This window comes from Festucalex cinctus, chromosome 16, assembly GCF_051991245.1.
Source record: "Festucalex cinctus isolate MCC-2025b chromosome 16, RoL_Fcin_1.0, whole genome shotgun sequence".
Taxonomy (NCBI): domain Eukaryota; kingdom Metazoa; phylum Chordata; class Actinopteri; order Syngnathiformes; family Syngnathidae; genus Festucalex; species Festucalex cinctus.
The window spans coordinates 20,902,190-20,922,361 of NC_135426.1; the positions used below are offsets into that span (position 1 = coordinate 20,902,190).

The following is a 20,172-nucleotide window of genomic DNA, read 5'->3' on the forward strand; positions in this document are numbered from 1 at the left end:
GATAAATTTCTATTGTTCTGAAAACAATTTGGACGTTTTGGTTTATACTGCCACTTCTTTTAAAGGGAAAGCCAAACCAAACATTTCCTTTACAGTATGTTCTATGCGCCTCCAGTTGTGCAAACACAACATTGTGGTTAATATTGTATTTGTGGAATATAAATTAAGCAACAAAAATTGAGTGACCAGTTTTTGAGCCTTGGGGCGGAATTTAGCAACACCGTCATTTTGTCAATTGGCTGGCAACCAGTTCTGGGTGTACCCCGCCTATACTGCCCGAAGCCGGCTGGGATAGGCTCCAGCACCCCCGCGACCCTTGTGAAGAGTAAGCGGTTCAGAAAATGGATGGATGGATTGTTGTCTCAATATTACGCAGGTCCTGTACTAGTGTCCCATTGTTTATACCAAAAACCCATGAACTCATTTGCTCCCAAAAACATACAATCTATTTTAAATATTACCACGCTCCCAAAGACGTATTTATAGGTTTTAATGATAGAGCATACAGAAGGATTTCATGCAGCGTCTGTACTGAAGAAAACGCTTGAAGCAATGACAATGGTAGTTATTACAAAAACGGCAAGCAGTCGCTTGCTGTCGATTGGCAGTCACATGACCAAGTCACAGTTGCTAAGGCAACAACCCATCACGGCTCACCTGTTTTCTGAGTTTGGTCATGTTACTTTCACAGGCTGAGACCTGATTGAAAGTTACCTAAACATTGAGCAACTGTGATGTCATTTTCAGTCGACAACAAATGGGAAAATGGCCGCCCCCACATTATGCAAGTTATCAATAGCACAACTTTTGTTTCTTTGTGAAACAGAAGGCATAAAAGACCGCACGGCGTTCAAAAATTCCTCTTCTTGCTGCTTTTTACCTCAGGCAAAACTGTTATGCTTTGATTGCCAATTAAGTTTAAAAATGGCCAAGGTTATGTTTTTCCTGGCATGTTTCATTGATTTTGGGTTTTCATTTGTTCTAATAGTTTGTAGCATATGACAAAACACGAGGTTTGTGAAAGTCTGAGCCATGTAAGAACATGAACAAATTGCAATTTTGGTGTGAAGCTTCAACGCTGATTTTGCTTTGACCGTTTTTTTCTAATCAACTAAGTAAAGTTAAGCTTACTTGAAGTGAATAAAATGAGCATGAATGGTTGTTTGTCTGTGCCCTGTGATTGACTGGCGACCATTCCAGGATCTGCCTCACCTCTCGCCCAAAGTCAAGCTTGGATAGGCTCCAGTTCACTAAAACTCTAATGAGGACAAGCACCAGAGAAAAATGGATGGATGGATTGAACCCCAAGGGAGTTAGACTTTCAAAGTATTCCGATCAAATACCCAACTCAAGGACCAAACTGAAAGGGGGCAAGGAAGGGAAAAAAAAGAAGGGCTGGCGCACGTTTTTGTCTTCTCCATCTGTGCAACTTTTTTTTTTTTTTTTTTATCTGCGAGCTTTATGTGGTAGCTCATCCAGACAAAGCACACAGGAACCCCCAGGGAGACGCAATCCCTCCAACTCAGTAAGACGAATAAACAACAGAGAAGCGAGAGACAAAGAAAAATAATGGCGGAGACAGAGGAACCGAGCACAGGGTTGGTGTGAAAGGGAGCGCAAACGTGCGTGCTGTTGGAAGCACAATGGTCCTAATTGGCACATTCACGCCTTACCTCTTGCTGACCTGTAGCAGGTCCTTTTACAACTTCCCCAGCTGGCAGACATTTGAACTCAATCCAATAATTACTTTTCAGGCCTTGGCGAATACGGCATTATTGGAGCATATTCACATGTTCTCAAGTGAATGGAACGCTGAGTGAAAATTGTCATTTTAATCATAATTAATAATGGCACTACTGCAATATTTCAATGCTGTGAGGCGCAGTCATTAAATGGCTCCAAGAACTTGCCTTGGCCTGTGTCGCCGACACGAGGTAATCAACTTTGGATAGGCTTCAGTGGTTCATTAACACACCCCCTACGGAGTTTAAAAAAAAAAATAGGAGGAAGGGGGACTACAGGAAATTTGTTTCAGCAGATTGTGGATTAACTTCGCTGTTGGGCTGCTGTGTAATTCCGCTTAGTCATTGTACTTTTCAGACATTCCATCTTTCCTGCAGGACATCTCTATGCTCAAGACACTTTTACTGAGATTTGATATGTAGGCAGCCTGTTCTGGTACATTTCCATGATGTCATATTTGCCAAATTAACTGCTGATTGTGTCATCCTCTTGAAAAAACAAAACAACACGTGGCACCTCAAATAGATGCTTCTTTTCACAGTTTTTCATCTGTTACAAAGAAAAAATTCCTACATTTATTCTGTCTGTGGCATTTTTAAGACCTTAGTTTTAGATGTTTCCACCCACTAGCAGACATAATTCATATATTCAGCTCATCAGCATGCATGATAACGATCCTGATCTCTAGTATCAGGTGTGCCGGTAGGCGGAAACATCGAAAACCTGCAAGACTCCGGACCTCGAGGACTGGAATTGGCGAACACTGCCTTAGACCCAAAGCCTTCAATTTGAGACTCAAGGTCCTGTGGATAGTCCGGCAACACATAGAACAGCTTTCACAATACAAAGTGTGTTGACTTGTTGACTCTCTAATTGGATTACCTGGATTTCACCAGGCAACACAAAAAGAAGAAAAATAAATACAGTACGTCGATCTGTGAGTCTGATTTATCGAGCGAGTCCTGTCTGTCATGTTCATCACAAGGGTGGACTCCACCACAGACTCTCTAACTATGTTATTGTGCCCACTGCGGAGCCTCTGGGAAGTTATTTGAAGAAAACAAGAGCAGGCGGCAATCCTATAAAAGACTGGAGAGTAAACAGATGCTGCACTTTTAATGGCCATTGAGACAAAAGTTGCTTGAAGAGAATCAACTATCAGTTGTTGCATTGTATGGTGTTAACCCTCTGCGCTTGAGCGCCATCTGTTGCAGGAGGCTGTTCGACATTGAATTGGTTCAGACTCGGAATTACAGTCAGTTCCTTGAACAAGAAGTAATGGAAAAAGAATGATGCCATCATCCATCCTTTGGTGCATATTTCATTGTCGTGAGGGCCCCGAGCACCAGGTGGTGTGAAGGCTCTCTTGGAATCATTGTTCTTTTTCAGACAAATGAATTGCCTCAACATGCCTGAAAAGAAAGGGTGCGTACAGTATCTCGATGAAAGTGGATGCATTTTACACCGTCCAGGACTCACACTTGGTCGGACTTCTACTAGGAAAATCTCTCAAACTAGCCGAATATAAGAAGGTATTATTCTGGGGCAGGGTGCTTTCAATAAATTATTAGGTTGTCCTTTATTAAAAAAAAAAAAAGATAAAAATAAAAATAAAAAATACATATACCATCTATATTACATCTGGCTTCCCGGCATGAAAAAAAGTTTTGTTTTTTTGTTGTTGTTTTTTTTTTAAACAAAAAGGCTGAAATTTAGAAAATAAAGAAAGAAAGCCGTCTTTTCCATGATTAAAGGATAAATATAAAGTGATTAAAAATGCATTTTTTAAAAAAAAATTCACTTGTTAAAATAGGATGTTCTTTTGTCGTTAAATTTTGACTTTACTCTCATTGTTACGACTATCTTAGATAAATACGACCTATTTCCATAAGATTAGGACTTTTGAAGCCTGAAAGTTATGTTAAGCCTTTCGTAAATTGGTAACTTTTTTTTTTTTTTCCAAATTCAAGTATCATCACATTCAAAGTTTATTCAAAACAAACAAACAAACATTTGTTGTCCCCCCCAAAACAAAACAAAAAACAACAACAACAACTAAGAAATAAATAAAAATAGGCAACCTTTTAATTCCAACAGCATTTAAGTGTCCAGTAATGCATTAAAACTGTATTTAACAAAAAAAAAAAAAAAAAAAAAAAAAAAATCAACTTCTCCTTGTAGCCCATTCCCTAGCTACAATTGGTCATCTTTTATAGTCTTGCAATTCATTTGGGTTGTAGATTATCGTATGCATTTTAAACCATACTGTAGCTCCTCCGGAACTTAAGGTGAAATGCAGACATTTTCTAACACCGATCATCATCTTTTGAGGTGTGATTCTGTCAAGTTTCACTTTTTTTTTTTCCAAGTCTTTGCCAAGCACGCTTGTTTAAGGTTATACAATTTAAAAGCACAAGAGATAAAAACTTTGTAAAGTGTCAAAAGTGCCAAAAGTGCTTTGACAGCCTTTCAGAGAAGTGTTATTTTAAAAATGTAACACTGCTCCGGAACGAACTAGAGTGCGAACCATCAATATTTATTCTAGCAAATCACAAATAAAAGGAAATTCAAGATAGTCCTTGAAGTAACCATAGTTACTTGACGACAAGCGAATGGTGCATATTATGTGGAGGTGTGCATGAGGTCTTTCTTCCCCACTGACATCAGCACTCCTGTTTGGTGCATTACATAGATAGCCTGACATCATGTGAGAGGTGCAAACACTTGGAAAAAGCCTCGAGCGATAAACGCAATCACCATACTGGTGACTCAAGCAACAATTTCCATACAAATGTACACTAATGCCTAAAGGCGCATAGAGCCCCAGGTGTTAAAAAAACAAAACAAAAAACACAAGCGATGCTCTTATTTAACTGCACAACAACTTCAACTTCTTTGTTTTTAAATGAAGACTAGTCTTCAAATGTGACATTCCTAACTAAATGAATATTTTGACTCAAAAAAATATGCTCTATTTTCTTTTCAGAATTATAACTTCTAAAAAAAAAAATCTGATTTCATTGCTGCATTATGACTTTTATAAAAGTGCAAATTTCTCATTAAATCGTGATTTGACTCGCTGATCGTCTTCTTTCTTGCAAAATGACCCCTATTTTCAGAATACTGAGTTGACTAACCTTGCAAAAATGACTAGTGATTATTTTGTGTGTATTTTGTGATTTTTTTTCCTCCTCCAAACATTCCAGCTGTATTTTTATAATATTTAGAAATTTTTCCAAAATTTGGTCTTTGTTTACTTTATTCCAAAATAATGACTTCATTTACATACAGTATTACTACTTTCTCATAAAATGTTGATTTTATTCATTTATCTGCATTAAAAAAAAACAACAATTTTTGGATAACTTTCTTGTAATATTACTACTTTATACATCTTACTTCATTGTCATATTTTGACTTCTTTGCAAATAAACAATTTCGGTAATGATTTTTTTTTTCTCTGTACAATCTTTTTGACTTTTTCTTGTAAATTAGTCAAGTTATTCTACATGACTTATGGCAAAATGACAGCTTTTGTAATAGACATTTTACTCGTAAGATTGCAGCTTTATTCTTGGATGATGACTTTTTGCTGCATAATTACAAATCTAGCTCTCAGATTATTTCTGTTTCCTGACATTCTAAACAATAAAGAGTATTTTGCAACATTCTCTCCTATTATGCAGGCTTATTGTCTTCCTTTTTGCTTTTGCTCTAATTGTTCTTCATAATTAAATTTGACCCATTAGAAAGCACTGCCTCCGATGTGGTAACTGTCCACGGTAGACAGGATATGTAAGACGATCGCCCGGGGCCATGCTTGCTGTAGTGCAGTTACATTAGCGCATCATTTTATCAGTTGCAGCTATCAGCCGCCCCGAAGGATTACCTTGAAAGCTGCCGACCGACAGGTAAAGCCAAGTGAGCGCTGGGATGAAGAGCAGGGCGAGGGAGGCCGCCAGGAACTTCCTGCGTCCGCGACACATTCCCAGCATCCTCTGGACCGAATCGAATGGAAAGAGAGGTGGGGTGACCTCTATGTGGGTAGCAGCTGTTGCCCACGATGATTCATGGCACTAAAAGAGGTGAGAGGAAGATAAACTGGGTTAGAGTACAAAGCACCGGTTTGACAAAGGTGTCATTGCCGTCCACGTTATGACATTTTAATAGAAAGGATTGTGTATAACAGCACGACGTATTTTTCCATTACATTTTCAGCACACCAACTTCACGCTGCATCGTTCCAACAACGGGTCTCCTCTGACTGAAATGTCAGTGGAATGAGGCATAGGGTTACTTTAGGTTGTTAAATTGCACCTTCCCTGAGAATGGTGAGGCTTGTCTATCAGCAAAAGAGGCATAAAAAAAAAAAAAAAAGGGCTCAAAAATAACAATTAGAATTTTGCTGTGTGTGGGCAGAGCGAGACAGCATGACCCGCTGTAAAATACCAAACTTAACTCCAAAAGGGCAGAATCTGGTGTGCTTTTAAGTTTTTGCGAAAAAAACAACAACAAAAAAAACAACAACTTTGTTTTACTGCAATTTTAATGTGCTCCAGCCTGCTTTAATCAATGCTAAATTATACATGCAAGATTGGAATTTAACAGTTGCTTACTAAACTTGTCCACTTTGAGTGCAATGCAGGTGCAAAACAGACGTGCCATTATGTAATATTAAACTCTCTAGTGTAGTCCAACCACATGTCACCAATTAACCAGTTGACCTCAGATAACTTTTAATCCTCAACTAGGAAAGGAGTTACCATAATACCTCAGCTGGAACTTTCAAGCCAGTTATATAATAAGCATAATGTCACCCGGTGAAGCGCAAAAATCGCACGAGGAACAATAGGAGTATGTTGAGTACTTTTCCCCTGTCCTTGACAAACTCCTTTTATAGTGCCCAGAGTGCTGGGAGAAAACTTGAGTGGAGGTTAAAAGAGGTCAGAGGAGATTAAACAAGTCAGCCAAGTAAGACAAATGTTTCTTTGATAGGCCAACTATTAATCATTTCGGTGGCTCGTTGATCTTTAACCCTTGTGTGATACGAGCGCTCGGCCGGATGCTGTGATTTACATGGCAATTGCAACACTGAAGACGTTCATTATCATATGCAAGACAAAATGTCAGCCCGCAGACATCAATGGGAGGGATTCAGGGAGCGCTTGATTGATCTTTCCATGAACATGTGGATTTGCAATTCCTTAATTTCAATTCTAAAGATATTATTTACATCCTTATTGAATGTAATGTAAATGATGTCATTCACATTTGAGTATTCTGCAGATGACCCCATCAATTAATCATGTAATAAGTCAAAATTGATTTTTAATTATTAAACAACAGCATGAGCATATAGGATGCATTTTGACCACTTGGGGTCACCCTCATTACATTCTACTACAGAAGCTGTGATTTTGAGTGTGTAAGACTTTAGAAGGCGGGGCCTGACTTGGTGAGTGACGTGGGTGTCAATAAATGAGAATGTAGAGTTGATTGGCTGCTAACAGGCTAATGCCGAGATCAGACTACAGTACACAACTTTTTTTGGTGAAATTGGGCTACAATTGATAATATTTCACTGGCAAAGCTTCAGAGAGTTTCGTCCGACCGTTTGTAATCCAATTAGTTTATTTGAAATTGGAAATTCTGTGAAATTCGCCACGTAGCAAGAGGTTTGCTTATTATTTCATATCCCTTCTTGAGACTTGGAAAAGCACCTTAACATTACTTTGTTTGTTCTTTAATAACGTTACACTTGTTTTGTCATTTGTGTTGATAAGCAGGCCGTTAACATTCCACCTAAGCGGACGTCTGTGCTCTACCGATTTCCTTTTAAGTTTCTTATTGAACCCTAATGCAACTTTTGAGCATAATTTTATCAGCTTGATGGCTGAGATGAAACATATTTAGAGCCTTGCCCACAGCAACAGAACAATAGAGGAAAGAAAAGGCATGCGTGTAGATAAGATGCCGTTTTACAATTCTTAATTTATTCAAGCCTCTCATCTCTGTCGTCAAAGAATGAGAAGAATGGGAAGACAACATGCGCCATTTAATTTACCTTAATCTTATTCCTCAGTCATACTTTAATCACTCTGGTAAAAATAAAAAAAAAATAAATAAAAAAATAAAAAAAAATAAAAAAGCCAAGTCCTCCCAAGATGTTGCAAACTTTGGAAAATGCGATCCCTTGTTAAAATCCTGATGTGCACACTTTCCATTCCATCCGAGTTCAATTTAACTTGATTTAAATTCAAAGCAATAATGGCTTCTGAAAGCTAAAGCGTGTTTCAATTATCTACAGGGCTTTTACATAGCTGCTGTCTTTAATCATTTATAAAACGGAGGAGGCAAAAGTAACAATGAGGGAATAGTGTGGGAATGCACTCAGGTAAGGAAATTGTTGTTTGTTGTGGTTGTGTTCATTGGGTTGGCTTCCTGAGAGTAGTGCATCTATAATACTTGTACACTGACTGCAGCTATACAACTCTGCTCTGTCACATCATGCGGAGAGGACGAAATATTACTTTTAATAAACTCCAACAGGAAAGAGCTGCAGGTCTTGAAAGATAACCGTGCACATACACAGTGTTTGTTTTGCAACCTTTGAAAGGACACTAACCAGTATCAGAACAAGACAATGACCGCCATAGCTCAGTTTAGAATTCGGATTAATATAGAGTTCTTATGCTATGCTTCTGTTTCGGCACTTTTAAAGGACTGGAGTCTGCATTGTGTGGAAGGGTCCTTGTCTGTTTAAAAAAAACAAAAACATATGCATTTAGTGTCAAAAATGAAAGCCCCGCCATTTGGCAATGGGACACAGTCTGGACATGTCAACACTGTCAAGCCTTTGTATTGAAGAAGAGGTCATTGAAGAGTCAGCCCTAACTGCACGCTGAGACTGAAGACCTCAAAGGCTTGTTCCGTATGAATTCAAAGAAAGACAGCCGGGTTGTCTTTCTAGAGAAATTGGACAGAAAGACACCTCGAAGCTGTTTTAAAAAAAAAAAAACATCACAGTGCTACTGTGTTGATCCAAGGGCGAATAATAGCACAAAACCTATAATTTTTCACATTTTGTTCCCACTTTTGCTTTAATAAAAGGTATCAACGATGATAAACTAATGAGAAAAAGGACATTGAAACTAAGAAAGGAACTTCTCACCAAAAAAACAGTCCAGTGAACATGAAGCACTGGCTGTCATATAGTTTCATCTGCAACGTGTACGTATGTAGTCGGAATGACAAAATGTTGAACGGTTGTGATTGTATTGCATTGTTGTTAATGTTTTACGTTATGTTTGCTGTGTTGCGTTTCTGTAAAGTGCTTGTGACAGCTAAGGCTGTTTGAAAGTGCTATGGAAATAAAGATGACTCGACTTGATTTACAACCAGATCATCCCTGCGAAAAACTGTTTCTGCCCAGCAGCTTTGCAGCACTGTCAGCTGCCATGCGGACTGTAAGTTCTGTCTTACAAAACAGAAATAAGTTGATTCTCTCGTAGGGCAAGAGGGTAAAAGTTTTACTTGGTCGGGAAGTCACAATATTATGAGAGCTTTTACTCTCAGCTTCTATATGGAGTGGCAAGTTTTATATAATCCTCCAGTGGCTGGCAGGCACTCTAACTTAAGCCAACACAACTGTAAAGCAGCAAGGCGCTTCTCTTGCCTTTTCACTGTCAAAAGTTGCCCCCCGCCGTCGGCTGATTTGCTATTCTGTTGTGGCAATATTTTCTATATCACCGAGAATTGTCCTCGTCGTTTATTCCTTGCAAAGAAGAGAAGTTGCGGACACAAAAGGTCTTACGACTAACATGGCAGCTGCTGCCACACTTGGACAAAGTATAAGCTGTAATCATAATATACAATTTTCTATGTTTCTTATTAAAAAAAAAAAAAAAAAAAAAAAATATCCCTTTGCTATTGAAATCAAAGATCTCTCAACTGAAATGCTGAATGTCATAATTTCCATACGGAAGTGACATTTGATCTGCAGTGATAGGTAAGCAACATCACGGTTTTCTTCTTAAAAGTGTGTCCCCGTTAGTGAACTGACTGACAGAGTACATTGAGCTTCTATCCAATAATTATCCGGCAGGGTTGTATGACTTCACAAATACATCAGCAGTTGACCGAACTCATCACTTGGTGCTATTTTTGATGACAGTTTTCTTCATTTGACTCAGTTCATAGGTGGTCTCCATCAGAATTCAGCTCAGTATATTTGATCCTGTCAGATAGATTACCGGCGTGTCTTTCAATAAGCAGTCCATTCGGAGTGCCGAATCGTACAACAGGTCATTCCCAGTGGTTGCTGTCAGACGATTAGTGCCACAAACAGTGCTCTGCTGGTATTTTTACAATGGCTAAGACAACCATAATGATTTGATCCTTTATGCCGTGTACAAAAGAATTTACAGTACAATACTTACGTAAACTGGAAAACACAAAATGTCAGCCTCAACTCCTGTTCTGGCTAAAAATAGGGGGACTGCAATAAACGCCATACTATAAACACACTTGCATTCTTTTCCCAGAGTGTTGGCTACTTGACATTAAATTTGTAATATCCTATTTGGCACATTTACACGGCATAGGAGCTTTAAAGATGCCCGAGTTTCAAAATGGCACTTTAGACTTAAGTTGACAGCGGAGTACAATTTAGTGCTGTGACGCCTTGAAGTGATTTGATCGGGAACTCTCGAGTGTTGGTATTAGCACTTAATATGAATAACAAGCAGCGCTACAGAGTTAAGACAGTTTTCAGGTAGCACTCAAAGCTGTTCGGAGAGCACAGAAACGGAAGAGCTTGAGATGAAGCAACATGCGCGGCCAAACGGCAATTTCCAGATAATGCATCAAATTAGCCAAATGAAAGCTGATGAAGACGCTTAGCATTTTTACCCCCTAATCCTTTGTACTGTCACAGTTAAAATTAAACTTTTAGCGACGGATCTGAGAGCTCAAGGTGACACCCTGTTTTACATAAAAAAAAAAAAAGGGAACAGTTATATTCCTTCAGATGTGAGGGTGCAGATCAACCGCAATTTAATACAGCAGGCGCTTTTGAAACCAATCAAATGAGCGGAAATATTAACAATTCCGTTTAGAGCGCCGTTAAAGAAGATATCATGGTTTGATTCTCTATATCCATTAACAAAAATGTGATCTATTGTGCCAGAGCCAAAGATTCTGAAATATCCTCAATGACGGGGCAGTCTCTCTCAGACGCATTTATGAATAAAACACAAAGTTTATGCATCCGTTCAAGCGCAGCCTTCCACATAACAGTTTTGCCCGCTTCCCCTTATATCAATCAATAGCCCAATAGTCTCGGGCCACAATGTTAGTGTGGTTTTTAGTTGACAGGTTGGCCTTCTCTGGCTTTGAATTGCAAAGCAGTCTAATTGTTTCTATAAAAGTGAAACTTGAAAATCACATATGATTAGTCATGTAGCAGAATGTGAATGAGTAGTTCTCTGGTGCATGATGTCTTCTCTCACACAGAGAATATCGACATTCTGCCTTAGAGTGCTTGCTTATTAAGACCTGTAGCTGTGTCCAAATTCTGGGGTGGCGTCCTTGGGAGGTTGCATTTGAAGGCGGATGACATCAGGTTGTGATAATTCTAGGGATGCACCATAATGCTATTTTCAACCGATACCAATAAACCAATAATTTAGTAAGTGGCGATATCGCTAACCGACAAGCTGATAATTGTTTGCAAATTTAACTTCAATACAAACATAATTTCGAGTCCGACTATAATTCTAACATGTACACATACATTGAAACATTGTGTAAAGCACCATTAAGCTGAATTTTATTGATATCTCTGCTTCAAAGACAACCAGTCTCTCATTTTGAGCTTGCCAAAACAATCACGTTTTAAAAATTTCTTTCGCACACCAGATCCATCTCACATCAGTATCTACTGAAACTCCAACAGAATTTGCGTCTCCCTCCCACTGCACGCTGAATCAGTGGAAGCTGGTGTCTATAGATCTCACTCTGCTTTAACTATCTTTCCTTCCTCTCTTTAGTTTTTTCCCTGTTCTCTTGAGATCTCCCTAATCTGCTGGAATTTAGAGGCTTCTGGGGTTGGTGAAACATTCTGGTTTTGTAGCCATGTGGGTTGCAGGCGGTGTGTGGTTGGTGCTGGATTTCACTTTGAATCACCTTTATTTCCTTTGATCTTTCCTCTGGTCTCCTCTCCTCTCCTCTCCTCTGGTCTCCTCTCATAGAGTGCAACCCTTAAATTGTCCAAGTAATTAACACTGCTGACTCAAAGTAAGAATTCTTAGGAACGCCTCTGACTTTGGACAATAGTTTTCCTCTGGAGCGGCGGCTTGCCACCTAGAAAAATGTATGCTTAATTTCTCGTCAGTTTCTTTGGTCAAGATACTGACACATGATCTTCATTCCACTACCTGGGTAGAAAAAAGAAAATGTGGAGGACACATTTTCTCTGTACTGTACATGCTTTAAAAGTACCTTCACCTCAGCTGAAACGCAGAATGTGCCCTTCAACATTACCAAGTAAGCCGAGTGACTCAAGAGAAGAAGTAACCTGAAAACACTTTCATTTGCAGAACTGAATAGAGCAGAAAGTCCACCCACAATCCAGGATGAATATTGAAGGCAAAAGAGAGTCTATGGCTGCCGCCTACCCAGGCAGGAGTACAACGGTGAGCTGTTTCTCTTCTGCAGAAGCCAAAAACACGAGACTCTCTCTCAACATGATAATCAAGAGTGGCCACGGGTCAAAACAATCAACACTCTGCGGAAAGGAGTGCAGAGCATAGTGTGGACTAAATGACTTCTGCCACACTGACAGTGGAGGAAAATATATTGATTGTGCAGGCGGGGCTGTCCTCATTTCATTAAGCTTGTATACTCATTAGTATTCTGTTATGGTAGGGAGGGACGTGTGCGCTGCCGTACAAAGGCAGCTCTAACATTATGGATGTGACTGGAGCTGGGGAAGTGCAGAAAGGCATTTGGAGGTGAAAATGCACACAAATCTTCCGCGGCCAAGAGCAGGGCAAAGCAAATCAGCTTCCTGTGTCGAGGAGGTCGACGACTGAGGCGCCGCTAATACGATTTCACATCTTCTCAAAGCCATTTTCAATCAAGTGTCATTCAACCCAATTGGCGTTTGCGGAACCGCAAACTGTTTTTTGGAAAATTAAAACCGTATTCAGAGGATGATTCAGTCATCTGACAACTTTCATTTCAACAGCCTTGTTCTGGTCTGTGACATCAGGGTGTTAATTATTCAAATGCGGTAGCAGCTAATTAGTCAATGTTCCAAGTCCAAATATTCAGGTCACGTTGGAAAAGTTGTAACTGGAAAACTGCTGTAAAATAACTAATCAAACGTGGTTCCTTGCCAGGTTTTATGGTTTAATTATACTATTTAATAGCTCATTGATTCTTCGCCAAAGATGGAGAACTGGTAAAAATGTTCTGCATACATACTGCCATACAATCCAAAATTGGAGACTGCTACACTATTCTCTTGGTTCTCTAGAAATCTGTGATCAATGTGTCAACAATACGCTAGCTAACAGATTGGTGCACTGCCTCCAAGTGGCGTGAAAAAAAAGCGCCACGTCTTGTTCCCGTATGCGTGCTCCCATCCTTCACCATGTCAACAGTGACGGCCGACTCAAAATGACCACCAGCAGTTGCACCGATGGCAACACTTGACATTGCCCCATCTGTATGCAGCTTGCTCCCCTCAAGGTGTGTCTCATGACTGCACACACAATTAGAGTTGAGACCTTAAAGTAGGCGGCTTCCATCCCTCAGCTGTCTTTCTCCTTTCCAAGTTTCCCTCCCTTTTGGAGTCTGTGTAATTGTAGCGGGGCCAAATTGTGCTCGTTTGGGCATTCGTTCCATTTTAAGAGGCATCGCTAGCTTGCAGGTGTTGTGCTCCACCACAGGAGAGGCTTGCGATTCACTACCATTTTGCAGGAGAGGAGTGAAATATGCACACACACGCTCAACCCGAAAAGAACAAGGTGGCTTGGACGAATGTGTGCGTGCGTAATAGACAGGATGGCCTCCTAGGAGTGAATTTAAAAACTGGAATCAGAGTGGGTGGGGAGGATTATGGTCTGCATTTTAAATGTCTTCATTAATGTCGAATTTGTAAGGGGACGAGTAAAATGGATGATGGTCTGTTGGGCCAAAGGGGTTATTCTAATCAAAACAGTGGCTGGTTATCAGTACAGTTTTTTTTTTAGGACTATTGGTGTCACATTTGTCAAAAATTTACTTACAAGGAGTCCTCGAGTTACAGACGAGTCAAGTTCCTCTGCTGGCGATGTAATTTCGACTTATGTCGGATTTCACCGTTCGTCAATATTTACATCAAAATACTTTGTACAGTAATTTAAAAAAAAACATATTTGCATCACCCGGAAGATGCCGGAACCAATATTTCCTATTTCCGCAAGGACATTCATTTCCTGACTGACGGCAAAGCGGAGCTAACGGTAACTTACACACGGAAATGTGACGCCCCTGATGGCGAGACGACCTGCTCGATGGACGCCTGTTGCTGGAGGTAAGTAACAACAACACCACAACTTCAAATAACTTTAAAATGGCATGCTAACTGTGGGAAATTGACGAAAACGAAGGTGCTACGGTCGAGGCACGGCCTACGTCAAGTCGAAACGCCGTTGGTTGCGTACGACGCAACTCGAAGACTCCCTTGTAATTAATGTTAGTATGTAGTCGGAGTTGTTATAATGCCAGATACACAAACAAACAAAAATTACGTTCTGTGAAAGCTTTAAGCTTTAATCATTAATACAGAGCAGTTAAGTTGAGTTGCCAACTACTGGTAATTGGCTCAAACTGTAGCATGAGGTCATTTTCAGAAATTATCACATAAACAAACCAAACAAACACTATACAGCTAAATTCAAGACCTCAGTTCAAAGTGTATCAAAAGCTTTTTCTTTGACTTTTCCCCCCTGACAAGTCCTCCAAACACGGGTGTTAAGACAAGAACAAAAGAGGATGTGTTCTTCCTTTTCTTGCCTGTACAATAAATAATGGTTTTATGATCAGTCTGAACCTGGAATGAACTCTGCTTCCATGATTTCTTTTGGGTGAGTTTCTCCAAATGTCTGCGAATGCAAGCTACAATGTAGCAAAATAGCAGCAGAAGAAGACTTAGTCACCAGTGTGTCCCGACGCGGGGTGAACCCAACGCACGACATTTCGACAGCACTCAGAGCCTAAAATCCAATCACGGTAGTTGAGTGCACGGAATGGAATGAAACAGACTTGAAGTGCAAAAGGCTATAGTTGCATGAGGAAAATGTGAGGCGATTTGTGGCCTGTGCGGTGCTGATGTAAACCGACAGTCTTCAGAGGTAAGATTCAGTTTAAATCAGAGTCACTTTATCTCACTTTTTCTCCCCCTTAGGATAGCATCAAATGTTTCTGAGAGGATTTCTTTATTTCCGATCATATTACGTTTTTATTTTGCTCTTATGATCTTTTCTGATCGCACAACCTAGTTTGCCCTTTGCAACGTTTAGCAAGCTCTTATATTGTAATTGTCATCCTGCTCAGGCTTTTGGGTGCACAAACACGTATTCGATTACGAAGTGTGGCATTCATGGGCGACAATCAAAACCTGGTTTGAGGATGGGAGAGCCACAGGTTGAATGTTAGCTGTGAATCAAACACTGAAGTACCAAAAATATGGAAATTGAGCCCTGTTACAAAGACGGCAGGTTGCTTCCTGCTGAATTCTTCCAGGATGTGACACCATTTGCACAGCCCCCTCACTCTCGTTTACTGCACAACACGTGATCTGATTGTTCATGTTTCTAATTGTATGTGATTAAAAAAAGAAACTACAAGGTGTAAATTGATTCCCCTCTCCTGAGAAATAAGGGGATTATTTTTTCCCCATCTTTGGCTGTCAGGAAAATCATTTTGTTAATGGTTGCATCCGACAGTCTAATGGAGGATATGCCACACTCCTGAGATAAGGGCATTGCTGTTCACATAATGGTTCACATAATGATTGATGTTTGTTTGTTGTGGCTTGTCTGGAAGATGGAAACAGCATCCAGGCAGAATAGGATCAATGTGTTCATTGTTTTTTGTTTTGTTTTTTTACATTGGATGCTGCATCGTGTGTTGCAAGTGTCACTATGCGCTCTGGCATCCTGGAGACTGAAAGTGGAAGACACCGACGACAACATTGCTGTTTTTAGTCTCATGCCCTACTTTACCCCTTGTGCTAAGTGTTGTGGCCTGGATTGGGTGGTGGGGGAGTGCAGTGGCAGCACGCTACCCACAACATCACTTAATAATCATTTGGTTGAGCTTTACTCATTACCCAAGATGGCATATTGAAGCCCCTGCAAAATGTATACTTTTGAATGCAGTACACGGTTCCAGGATGCAATGATAGCATAGCATACATTGTTTTCCACAAAGCAGAAAGATGCGTAATATTTTTTTTTTTGGTTGAGAGGTTCACATGAAAGATCTGTGTGCTGTGACCTTCCCCAACTTCAGTACGGGAAAAAATATGTATCTTATTTTAATTAGCGACTAACTTGCCTGTAGACGTGAATATGTGGGTGGATGTTTGTCTCTCAGTGTGTTAACCTTGTGACTCGCAATCTTTTCAGAGTGCCTTCAACAACTGGAATCCAGGCAGTTTGTTACATTCCATGGCCAGTCATTAAAAATTGTGCGCTTTCACACCTTTATCTGGAATTCTCCAAGACACATTGTGAAGTAAATTAAATCCACTCTGATTCGTTTATTTTCCAGTTGGACTGGATTCAATTGGGATCATTATTTCACATTAAGCAAACCTATATTGTTTTGGAACTGTACCAGACCTGCACCCGTTTGATTACTGTGCTCAATATGGTGTTGCTGCTGTTGCTCGTCCTGCATACCAATCGCTTGTTCATTCATTTTGTGGTTCAACCGCTTGTTGGGGCATTATTCTCGTTGACTCGGACAATCTCTTATGGGGGGAACTTCAGGGCATCAATACAGACCACAGGTCTCAAACTCAGGTCCTGCAGGGCCGCAGATCTGCGAGGTTTAGCAGACTCCCTCCTCCAACACACCTGAATCAAAACACCAGGATCGTTTTCAGGTTTCGGCTGAGCTTGCTGATGAGCTGATCCTTTGAATCAGGTGTGTTGGAAGAGTGGAAATCTCTAAAACATGCAGGACTGAGGTCATCGAGGACCACCGTTTCGAGACTCCACCTCTGCTTTTCAAGTTTGACATTGATGGCTTTTTTCACAATTTTTTTTTTAAGCCAGCAGTCCCCTGCATACAGAATTTTGACGTCATTAGTGGGGTTTCCATCCATATATATATTTTTTTTTCGAATTTTCAAGAATTGTAAAAACTAAACTAAACGGGAACGCTAGAAAAAAAAAAAAAGATTTGGAAGTGTATCGAAAAAAAGAAAATACGCATTTTGGCTTTGGAAATAGCTTTTGCAAATAAGCAACTACAAGACTGGATATATGTCGCACGTTTGACCGATACTATGTCACACGCACGTTTGTAGTCACAATAAATGGCGGATGATAAAAGAAGATATGTTTGGGGAGACGAATAAACACAATTCTTTTGATAATTAATTAAAAAAAAAACATTTGTGCCACTTTAGATCGCTTTAATGACATCAGCTCTCAACAAAACTTGACTTACATGCATGAAGGAAGCAAACAAGACAAACTACTTCCGTTCAGTCCGTCAAAACCAACATTCCCACCTGGAACTTCCCAACTTTCCGTCGGTGAATTATGTACCCCTCACTACAACGTCATCTCGCGGCACATATTCACATCGGATGTCCGTTTTGCGCATTTTCACAATACTTGCTTAAAAATTTCAAAACATTTGGATGGAAAACTGACTATAGTGTCCTCAAAGAAATGTCCCTTGTACTTGGGAAGCAGATTCCGCTCAGTCTGGACCCTTACACTTTATTAACAGACTCTAAACCTAAAAAACGAAGAGCTGAAGAAACCTTTTGGTTTAACAGTGAAACTTCTTCAACAGTCCAAGACTACCTTGACCATTACCAAGGATGCCTGAGAATCTACACAGTTCAATTAAAACGTGTTAGTGAGATTAAAGACCCTAAAAGATCACTTGGGCAGTTTTTGCACAACTGGAGGTAAAGGCAGCATGAAACGGGAGTTCACAAAATGTGCATTTACAAAACCACACTAGAGATACAAAGGTTGTTAAAAAGTTTTGTTCCAAGTTTCACTTCGTTGATCACAAATGATTTTCAAAACAACTGATGAACTATCAGATGACTACGGACCTGGCACCACAATTTAGTGTCTGCAGTATGACTGCCGATTACCCTTCTGTCCAAATTCAAAATGAGCTCATTTGTTTATCCACCATGTGGTGTACTGACCCTCTGATCTAAGAGCAGCTTGCTATCTGACGAACTTTATTTCATTTTGCCTTCAAACTGCATTCATCATACTGCTAAAATATCGGCCTTCATCAACAGACGGCAGTTTTACTGGAGCCGCCTGGGAAACAATTTCTGCCACGAGCTCGCCTCGCTGTTACAGTTTGTCTTCTAAAAAGTGCAACATTTTGATGAGATCCTTTCGACTTGGCAGTCTCGCTGTGCTGACATATTGGATCACTGGCGCCGCGGACAGATGAGCGCACAGAAAATGAACATTTATTTGAGACAGAGGTAAACAAGTTGCTCATAGCAAATAACTTGTTTGTTATATTAAGCAGGAGATGGAAGCTTCTCTCGGACACTGCTGGGAATTCAATACATTCGCGTGCTTGACACGGGGGGGGAGGGGCTTCAGGGAATAAATACTGGCGTTATTATTGTAATTCAGTTACCTCATTCAAATATTTAAATATCCGGTTTCTATTTGGACTCATAATAAACTTTGTCAGTGCTGAGTAGAGCAGAACAAAGTCAACACATGCCCGTCTGACTTGACTGATTGAAAAACTCTGACGATCATGCCACTGTTCCGTAGGTGGTCGTAATTCACAATACAAAGCCAGATCCAAGCCCCAAACAAAGCTGACATTAGTTTCATCCTAGCATCAGGTACTGATTCAAGCTGGTCCCTTTTCTGCTCGACCCCAATGCAAGCAGACAGTAACAGCCAAAAAGTTCAAAATACATTCCTCAATCAGCACTTCGTCACCATGTGAATTTTCCCTTGATAATAATAACCCACATGATGGAATGAGTCGAAATACAGTAGGTAACAGGTAGTTATGCTTTATTAACTCATTTACTCCCAATAATGTATAAATACGTTTTTTTTAATGTTCTAAGTGTACCAAAGACGTATTTATACGTTTTATTGGTTTTTATTTTTTTATGCTAGAGCATACAGAAGGCTTTGATGCAGCCTCTCAACTGCAAAGAACGGTTGCAGAAATGGTAGTTATTACACAAACGGCCAGCAGGTGGCAGCAGAGCAAAGGAGATCAACCAGGGCCATCTAGGAAAAAAGCTCAATTACTTACAATTTTAAATAGATTTGTGAAAACTGATGAAACTTAGCTCTCTTCTAATGCTAATTGCTGCAAAACGGAAACAAATATAAACATACTTTCTTTTTCCTGATGAAAGAAGAGACTTGAATCTTTCTTTTGATAGGCTTTTAGAGCAATAGAACACAATATTCTGTGGGCCTTGCAAAATCAGTCAAAATCCAGTAAAATGGCTGGGAATGAATGAGTTAATCAGCTAATGCTATACTAGATGTGACTGGTCATTCTGTGACTGGTCTCTCGAGAGCCTGCAGTCATGTTGGTTAATGGAAACTAAAATTAACAGGCCCTGAACAGTTCTGAGCTGATTCATAGTCAGCTGGTCTTGTAAGAAAGAGGAACATGTACCGCCAAAACCAGTCACTGAATGACTCTTGCATGACAACAGCACAGAACGACAACCGAACAAGTGGCCATTTATTTCAGCAGCACCATCGTGCCTTTGTAAAATATCATATTTGGTATTGGAGGCACTAAAATACATACTCTAATCACTAAAAATATATTATTTGGTATTTGATATACATTTCAATCTTGAGGGGACAAATGATGATGATACAGTATGCCCAGTCGAGGTCTCTAATTCACAACATTCACACAACACTGAATTGCATTGTAATGAGAAACTACGAGAACAAAGATCAGCCATTCATCAGAATCTGATCTTTATCGACCCATCACAGCTAAATGTGAATTACATATTTAGACAAGGTTCACAACCAAGCATTTTGACACATTTGTCTAATTCCACATTTGGCTATGAACAGCAGCGAGATAATCCCAGGATCATAGACTCAAAGTCAAAGGTTAATTGGAAAGCCGCCACAATAGAGGATAGCAGAAATAATG

The 20,172-nt window shown here is 39.9% G+C and overlaps 1 protein-coding gene across 7 annotated transcripts in view; it reads right to left on the minus strand.

The window, feature by feature from the left end:
• The window catches only part of large1 (LARGE xylosyl- and glucuronyltransferase 1), a 192,811-nt gene that overhangs the window by 44,334 nt on the left and 128,305 nt on the right, over window positions 1–20,172 (minus strand). For all 7 annotated transcript variants that reach the window (XM_077499386.1, XM_077499383.1, XM_077499384.1 and 4 more), the window contains one exon: window positions 5,633–5,819. In XM_077499386.1, the coding sequence (XP_077355512.1) occupies window positions 5,633–5,738 (106 nt within the window). In that variant the 5' untranslated portion in view covers window positions 5,739–5,819. The remainder of the gene's footprint in view (window positions 1–5,632; window positions 5,820–20,172) is intronic.